The 9559-nt window shown below is 31.9% G+C and overlaps 3 protein-coding genes across 3 annotated transcripts; 1 reads left to right on the forward strand and 2 right to left on the reverse strand.

The window, feature by feature from the left end:
• Positions 1 to 479: 479 nt before the first annotated feature.
• On the reverse strand, positions 480 to 1058 carry TVAGG3_0590710 (RNA polymerase II transcription regulator recruiting protein; the record flags this gene model as incomplete). The annotated part of the gene is made up of 1 exon (XM_001321661.1): positions 504 to 1058. One exon carries the CDS (start codon positions 1056 to 1058, stop codon positions 504 to 506), a length of 555 nt encoding a protein of 184 aa, XP_001321696.1.
• Positions 1059 to 2926: 1868 nt separating this feature from the next.
• On the reverse strand, positions 2927 to 7679 carry TVAGG3_0590720 (concanavalin A-like lectin/glucanases superfamily; the record flags this gene model as incomplete). The annotated part of the gene is made up of 1 exon (XM_001321662.1): positions 2931 to 7679. The coding sequence occupies one exon, from the start codon at positions 7677 to 7679 to the stop codon at positions 2931 to 2933; it is 4749 nt and encodes a 1582-aa protein (XP_001321697.1).
• A 1102-nt stretch (positions 7680 to 8781) lies between these two features.
• Positions 8782 to 9519, forward strand: TVAGG3_0590730 (C2 domain (calcium/lipid-binding domain, CaLB) family; the record flags this gene model as incomplete). Its single annotated transcript, XM_001321663.1, has 1 exon — positions 8797 to 9495. The coding sequence occupies one exon, from the start codon at positions 8797 to 8799 to the stop codon at positions 9493 to 9495; it is 699 nt and encodes a 232-aa protein (XP_001321698.1).
• Between the last annotated feature and the right edge of the window lie 40 nt (positions 9520 to 9559).

Consider the following 9559-nt stretch of genomic DNA (forward strand, 5'->3'; position numbering starts at 1 on the left):
TATTAGACTAAACCTTTTTAATTATGAAATGTTTATCGAAACATCTTCAATGACTAATCCCACATAGTTTTCAATCATTAAACGTCTATAGTATAGCATGACAATAAAAAAGGCATTTTTTCCATTCGATGATAAAGATACTTATCACTGAACATAGAATCTAGCTATCCTATTTTTACTGTATTTTAAGAGGGTGTAGATTCAATAGGTTATTTTATATTTTGAAGGAGCTTTCACAGGAGTTTACGGATGGAGATTCTGAATTCCTTTTTTCAATATGGTGCATAGAATACTTGTACTCCTGATGCATTAGACAACACATCATGAAATAGATATCTTACAGCTGATGGCTTAATAAGCAAACAAAATTGAAGCGAATCCGTTTTTTTGTGAATGATACTGAAAATTGAATTGCAATTAATGAAAACCTTAATCTAAAAATATTGAAAAAAGTAAAGATAGAAAATAGTATTTTATTTAACAGAATGAGTTAAACATTGAATTTAGAAGAATGAGAAATCGAATGTCTCATTCCAATCTATTTGCTCGGGTTCACTAACACCGAGTTGGAGTTGATTTTGTTCTTCTTCTTCATTGCAGACTGAATCAAACAAATCATCAACATTAATTGGTTGCATTTTGATTGGAATTTGCTCTGGTGTTGGTGGCTTAGTTTCCTTTGAGTTTTCACGATGATGTAGTGGTAGTGCTGGAGCTTTTCCCTTCGAAACAAAGAGTGCATACCTGTTCTTAATGTTAACATCGGATCTGTTCTGGAAGAACTTGGCGATTTTAGACCACTTTGGACCCATTTCGTGCACTTTTTCAATGAGAAGGGAATCTTCCTGGACACTCCACGGGCCGTTTGTAACATCTGGTGAAAGGTAGTTGATGTAACGTTCACGGCATTGTCTGGTTGTTCTAGTTTTCATAATAGAAGCAATTTTCTTCCATGCTCTATTTCCATGAATGCGGACTAATTCAATTAAGCGTGAATCTTCTTCAGCAGTGAACTTTTGTCTTGTGGTCTTGCCCTCATTGTTCTTGGTTGCTTCCATTCGCCGAAGGAATGGTAAATACTTGAGAAAAATGACTTGTTATTTTTTTTCTTTCGTTTACGATTAGTGTTAAAAAATTGAGAGACTTGTTTTTCAATGTGTTTTCAATTTTGTAAAAGTTATGATCTAGTATTGAATTTAATTCAGTTATCATAATGAGGCATTTTCGACTTTTCAGGATTATTCATGATATGCTGAGTAAAATAATCTATATTTTCCTTGTTTGAAATAAATTGAATTTCCGAAAATTCCTTTTGAATATCACATTCAATTCTAAGCCAAATTGTACGTAAACTATTTAATTACTAATCTTGGATTATAATTAATAATTCAGGATCCTGATCTAATTACAAATCCAGCTGACTGATTTTTAGGATGATTGCTATGATGGATACTTAATTTATATATAAACATTCCCTTCGTTCTTGTGAACTATAATATACATTTCCTATAATAAATATTGAAAGATACTAGAATTTGAATAGTTCTCAATTCTACAATAATCCCAATTCAATTTTATTTGTGGAGAAATATGGCTGAAACTTGTACCGCCCCGTGATAGGATTTTCAAGCGCATGGTAATAATCTACTCATGAGACACTAATGAGAAAGATTCATTGATTTTGATTATATTTCTCCCCTTTTTTGGTTTTGAATTGATCTAATGTTGGCATATCCATGCATTTTTCCAGCATAAATAATTAGAATTATTGTCATTATGAACAGATATTTCGTCTACTAGATTTTTTATAGTTTAACTTTGTTAATTTAATGGACAGACTTTTGAACATAGGGATTTTTCCAAGCATCAACTCATGATTTAATCGAACTCAAATACTATAGTCCAAATTTAACAATTGTTTTTATAATTAACCCAAAAAAAGTATTAATATGGTAAAATATATACAAAATATATAATTCTTCAAAATTAAGATATTAATACGTAATAATATTTAAATTGTTACAATTTGATATTATATCAAGCAAAATGTAATACAAAATTATATTGAATAATTTGTTTCTAATACAAAACAAATTGAATTCATTAGAATTCCAAATTAAAGGCCCTTGAATTTATGCAAAGCTATTTTTGAATGATCAACAGATATTTTTAAAACATTTCACAAGCAATCATATCATTTATGCTTTTTGAAAACTGAGAATAAGATATATTTTCAACAAAACTAACCATTATCCATATCATATATTTATGTTTAAATAAATTGATTTTTTCAAATTTCAAACGAATCTTTCAAAACCTTTATTTCATAGTTTTTGTATATTTTAATCAATGTCAAAATCTGATTCATTTCCACCATTAAAATAAAAGAACAGTATAAATCAATATTTCTAACGTATTTATGGAAAATCTGTCAAAATTTTGATGATTTCACATGGCTATTCAGCATTTTATTATTAAATATTACTACAGAATTATCATTAATACTAATCCTCTAAAAATCCGAATGAAATTATCTGTTTTTTAATTAACTCATTAAAATTTATGCCCAATTTACTCTGACCTCTTTGCTTCCGTTCATTAGATTCCATTTATATTGCAACGCACCTTGAACGTATTATGAAATCCATGAAAACAATTTCACATCATTCAAATGTATGATCGATATAGAAATGTCTGAGACAAAACTTCGAGCTACCATATACAAAAATCATATTTACAATTAAAATCACACTTGAGATTGAATTCGTGGATTAACCATATATAATACCCATGTATCATCGTTTTTCTTAGCAAGAAAAATATATTTTCTAGTTCAATTCAATCAAAGGATTCCAAAAACGAATTTTTGAATTTTTCAAAAATATAATTGCAAAAATAATAACATTTAATCACAAAAAATAAAAATCTAATTATAAGTGACCATATCCAGATCTCTTCTGAATTAAATCTCTTGCAATAGCAGCCTCTTGATCAAAACTTTCATCAATGTTTACAAGAAGGTCATTTTTGACTGGTATTATCTGTCCTATCATCCATTTCAATGACTCCGTGAATGTTTGATGAAATTCAGCTTTTGCATCTTCGATTGTTTTCTCTCTTCTCTTAAATTGCTCAAGAGATAGAGATGGAGACTTAGTTCTAAACGCGTAGATTACATTTCCGAATTCTTTTCTTGAAGGACATTTCTCCAACAATCTCAATGCAGCAACAGCTCTTTCTTCAAGTTTCAGTTGCAATTTGTCATCAAGAATAACATCGAAGTACAAAGGAAGCCTTTCCAGTTGTCTAGAAAGAATATCAAATAGAGAATCAATCGAATTCAAATGCAAACTTGCAACAGAATCAGAATCAGGTGAATATGTGTATACATCTTTGAAAGTTTGGACAATTCCTGTTGATTTGTTCGCTACAGTTACTCCGTTTTCGAATCTGAAGAAAATTGAAGCAAAAGTGAACAAAAACAGTCTGTCCAGTGAATTTGGTTCGAGCAGTTTGCCCTCAAATGCAATTTCTCCGGTCATTTCAATGAAAAGAGTCAAAATATCATGGTTTTGCCTTGAAGATAACAAAAGTAAGAGACTGAATATGGCAGTTATAGTATCTTTGCTTGAAGATGTAATATTTGTAACAATCCACATAAGAACTGTCTGTACATTCGCATTAGGTAAGAACATGCTGATGATTGGGAACAAATACCATGTACCCATTGCAGTTAACTGCATCGGATCCGCTGCAAACACTTTCTGTCTCCTTTCTTCATCTTCTGGTCTTAAAGCGAGGCCTAGAAGGAGCGGATATAAATCTGGATGTTCGGGTAACAAGCCAAACATCAAATCAAATATCTGACCGCATCTGTTTTTGAGCATCTTGACAACTCCAAGTGATACTATGTGGAAGGAATGTGGCATTGTCCGTAAAAACATCAAAATTATTTCAACACAAACAGGATCTGAGCTAGTTTCGATCAATTTCCAAAACTGGTTAATGGTTATCTTCTTTAATTGAACGTTCGAAAGTGTTCTTAACAAAATAATTTTGAGATCATCTCCGATATTCATTTGCATCAGGCCAACAAGTCGCATGGCATGCAAAGGAGTCGATATACAATATCCCATTCTGATTAATACTAATTCAAGTTCACTTTTCAGTTCATTTGAAAGCATATTGTGTTGGCACATTAACATGTAGTCAACAGCTAATGTGGATAGCAAATTTGGAGAGTTCCTGACCAAATCAAAGACATTTCTTGACCAATCTTTGACAATTTGTGAAAAATCTTTTGTTTTTACCCAAATCCAAGGATTGATAACCAATTCCATGATCCAAAATCCGGTTGGATCCACTGTTGCAATTTCTTTGCAGGCTCTGTACGATGAAAAAGTTTTCAAATAATCTTTCATCAAAAATCCAATATTATATGAGAGATAACGCTCGCACTCCAGGTCAAAATCATGATAATCCTTAAGCGTCAGCAGTTGAAGCAGGTTGAGCATCAAAATATTGAATTTTTGGTCAGTATTACTTTCAAAAACTTTGACAAGTAAAAGTCTGTACTTAGGAAGGCTGACATACTCAATAAATGGCATATTATAGTATTTAACGTTAGGATGCATAGTGATTCCGCTTTCAAATTTGATAGATCCGAATTTTTTGAAACACCCCGAATAACAAATCGGATTTCCGAGCGTTTCACGTGTTGCCAAACTATTTGCGAAGTTTTGATCGATGAAATGGTCGTAAAGAGCGAAAGATCCGATATAACAAGAATTAATTTCGTCAGAAACCATGTCCGTTTTACCAAACTTTATAGTTTTGATTTCTCCAAGTGATGGGCGGGAAAATTCGGACATTCTCGAGTTATCAATTCCGAAATAATTCGTAAACATCTGTTTCGAAAAGTTGTAAGAGAATGCGTAGTGTTCCCACTGAACAGTCTTGAATGGATCAACAAGTAAAGTTACCTTTGTTCGCTTTACTTGGTCTTGGAAGACGATTTCTACTTGATTATGGTTTATCTGTATAATAAACATCCCTCCTTGGTTATCGTAAGCATGTATGAGCTCTATAGGTGGTGATCCTGGCAGAATTAGCTTCTGATCGACCTTCAACCATACAGAAAAAGTAAAATCTTTCGAAAAGAAGTTCGTAAAGTTACCAAGAGCAGTGAAAATCAAATCACAACCAGGATTAAATACAGGATATGGCATCGCCAGTTGAAAACTCATTAAATCTGTAATTCTATTTAAGAAATCTAAGGATTTTGGAGTATATCCCTTACCAAAATACGAATATAACTCACTAATCAATGCATTTGTCCTCTCCTTATGAGAAGCAAAGTTAATAATATTTGAAAATAGGTTAAAAACAATTTCTCTTTGATTTTCTGGTATAAACATTGTAATTTTGGTAAGTTCTGATATTGATACAATGGATTCTTCTGTTTCTGACGTAAGATATTTTAATAATAATAAATCTATTGATTCTTTCACCAAAGGATCGGAATTTCCTGGTGTTGTAAGAATACAGTCATTAAGGATCTTAAGTACACGCCAGAAATCGCGTTTTTTACTATACAATTTGAATATTAAAGTGACAAATTTTGGTCTTCTGAATAAAATTGTTGTATAAGGCTTCGGACAGTACGTAGACCCTTGTACTAAAGCAAGAAGCATATCTAATGTCTGATTATTTATGTTTACCGGCTCTAAAATGTCTAATATTTGTTCTAAAGTTTGAATTTGGTTTGGTTTGATGTAAAAATCATTGGATTGAGCAGTTTTGACCTGGAAGAAATATAATATGTGCATAAGAATCTCATGCGATGGAAAACGTATAAGATATAACAAGAAATAATCAATAAGTGGCTTAATTATGCCATAATCATTAACATTGTATCGAGATGCATTACAACATATTATAAGGATCCTTCTGATAAGGTTGTTGCTCTTTTCTGTGTTATCTTTTGATAATTGATCCAATAAATCAGATAAAGGTATCTCAAATTGACAAGTTGCCCTCATAAGTAGTATTTCCAGGTGGGATAAGACAATTTCTTGAAGGAGGGAGTCTGTTGATAAGTACAAATACTTTTGGAGAAATGATGAAGCTTTTGTCCAAGAATTGGAGGTAGATATGAAGATAGTGATGAAGGAAACAATACTTATGATGGCATCGTAGCATTCTGTCTCAAAATTAGGAAGAATTTTGAGGATTTTTGTCAAAGCTTTAAAAATTATATCCAAAGTAGTATTTGTAAAGACATTTGGATTGGAAATCGTCGACCAATTCAATCTGGCTGTCAAATCTGCAATGAAAAATGGAAAATTGGCAAATTTCTGAAGTAATAAGTTAATTAAAGTATGGTTTTGGTTTTTTGCCATTAAATTGAGAACATTTGTTCGTAGTGACGATAAAACAGGGTTAATTATCTGTGGTCCGAAGAGAGTTTGAGTCGGAATGAAAACTTTTGAGTTAAAGAACGTTTCCTCGAAGAAATGAGCCCAACGAGGGAACTGTTTGAGCAAAATTACGGATATTTCACATAGATACAAGATGTGGTTTTCAGAAGATTTCGAAATTATTTCGTGCATTTGCTCAAAAATCTTTGATTGCATGCTTATTTTGGCAATATGCATTGCAGAAATTATTCCTTCGAGCACATCTAGAGTACTTTTCGATAAAACTGTGGAAAATAATTCTGCATCAGTCATAACTCCTCGGATTTCAGATTTCATAACTAAAGGAGGTCTGGTATCAACAAATGGTTCAACAGGAGCGTTCCCAACAATTTCGGATGGAAAATTTGGTATATTTTGAACTGGATCCAAAATTACATTAAATTCTGGCGGTTTTAGCGATTTAATGTATTCGACCATATTTTCTACTACAGATTGAACAGCTTCGTTTGGTAATTTGTGACAAATTTTTAAGAAAAGTTTGATTGAAGGAATAATAATGGTAAGAAACTTCTCCATTAACATTTTCTTCATGTAATCACTCTGGAGGTCTATGGATTCTGCAAAAGGGGAATCGAAAATTTGTATCATTAATTCAAATGACGTAGGAGTTATGTTTTGAAGCTGTAAAAGGCGTGAAAATGATTTTTTGATGCAAGCTGCTTCCATTGGATTATCTAGTGTTATGCTTTTTCTATTCAAAAGTATAATTAAAGCGGATTGAAAAATATTTTCGGAATTAAGATGGTAATCTATAGCTGTTTGTATTAAATATGGCGTAATATAGCATTTGACGTCTTCGTATAGTTTCAATTCAATGTGTTGAAATGATAATAAAATATTATGTAAAGGATGCACTTGAAATTGGTCTTTTGGAAGTATAAGAAATCCAAGAGCAGAGAGAATGATACCACAATCAATCATATTTTGTTGAATTTTCGTTTCTTGAGTCTTAACTATGTTTGCTATAATGAAATCACCGTCAAAATACTTCGGAAAATTCATTTCTTCAAGAATTGTCGATAGTTTAACCCGTTTATTGAATAATTTTTGTACTTGATTGACTTTTTCTGGGTCGATTTGATAATGCTGAAAAAGTTGAAGTAATCTAGGCGGAAAATCTTGGCAATTCTTTAGAATATTGGTATAATTGTCGAAAAATTGTACCATGATGCTTGGTTCTTGGTCCGCCTTCGATTTCATTGAGCAAAAAAAATTGAAAAATTTTCATCTCACCGAGTTGATCCAAAATTATATGATGACGGTGAATTTGAGGTTGTGAGATTGTTTGCATTTCAGATTTCTTATATTTATTTGATCTTAATTTAAATTATAAACTCCTACGGAAAAGTGACATTTTTTGGAAAAAATCATATTGAATCTATCTGTTCGCGAATTGTCGCATTAATTTCTTGAGAAATAAATCCAACACTCCAAGTATCGAAAGATAACAGAAATATATTCTTAGTATCCTAGTAATAGTTATAATGATTTTTGAATTTCGGGATAATAATTTCAGCTCGAACATCGAGAATACGATATAATTCACTTTAAAAGCGTTTGTGATAAATATTTCAAATGCAAAAAGTTCTATCATGAAAATTTGAAAAATCCCCAGAGAATAAAATTTGTCTTAGATATATTTTCATTCAGGATTTCTATTAATATGATAATTTTAAATCTTTCACCTGAGTATTTTCACTAAATTCTTAACCACAAAATATTGATTTGATACAATTTGGGTTTGTATTGCAGTCACTTGAAAGACATACTAATAACCGGAATTAACTTACTATAATCAGATTATTTATCAAATAAGAGCAATATCTTTGATTTGATTGAAGAAAAAAACAATTTAATTCAATTCCCATAATAGATTATAGGTGCTTCATTTCATCATTAAGCTAGAAATGATATTGTATTCGCTCAGTTTCAAAAATTTGAATAAGTCAAGGTTATTTCAAGTTTCTCCAGAAATATTTTACCACTCAAAAACTTTAAAATTTGGTATGTTCTGTGTTAATATCGGCTCTTTGTAGCAGAGAAAAACATTTCCTGATTGAATGCCGATAATTTCTCTGACAATTTCTTCCAAATGAAATACAGAAAATTTTGTTATCTAAGCTACAAGGATATATTACATTCTTATTGAGATTTATCTAAAAATTTTTCAAACCATCCCGCCGTTGAAAAATTTTGAAAATAATTGCTAATAAAGAAAATACTCTTCAAATATCCAAATATTTATGACGGATCTCAACATTTTGAGATCGAACGATCGACCTCTCAGAATTATGAATTTACAAACATTTTGTACAAAATGTACAAGATTCATATCTCCATTGTTGAAGGTATTTCTCTCCCAAGAATCAATTTATTAACAAAGATCAACCCACTGGTTGAGATTCATTACAAGGGTAAAGTCGACAAAACAAGATTTTTCAGAGATAATCTTGATCCACTCTGGAAGGAAGAATTTTCTTTCACAACAGACACATATGATGGAAAGATTGATTTTATACTTTGCCACGAAAAGAAAGGCACATTTACCAAGATTGCTACTTACTCATATGACTTGGCAAACCTTCCTCTTGGCAACCGCTTTGATGAGAAGTGCACATTTACTCCAGTAATTGATGTTAAGAAAGGTGGTATGATCAGAATCAGAATAGTTGGACAAAAAGTTGGCAATACCATCATTATCAACAACACAGGTCCAGCTCCAGGACCATATCCACCACAAGGATATCCTCCACAAGGACCATATCCACCACAAGGCTACCCACAGCAACCATATCCTCCACAACAACCATACCCGCCACAAGGATACCCACCACAGCAATCATATCCACCACAGCAACCTTACCCACCACAGGGATATCCTCCACAGCCATATCCACCACAACCAGCTTATCCACCACAATCAAACTCTCAGTCAGGCTATCCTCCAATGCCTTATCCACCACAACCAAACCAACCCCCACGTTCTGGTTCAATTGATCCAATTGTTCCATATTAAGCTCTCGAAATCGAAAGCTATCTATCTAAAATGTAAACTTTACTTTTATAATTTTCATGACATA

Source organism: Trichomonas vaginalis, chromosome II (genome assembly GCF_026262505.1).
Source record: "Trichomonas vaginalis G3 chromosome II, whole genome shotgun sequence".
NCBI classification, from domain to species: domain Eukaryota; phylum Parabasalia; order Trichomonadida; family Trichomonadidae; genus Trichomonas; species Trichomonas vaginalis.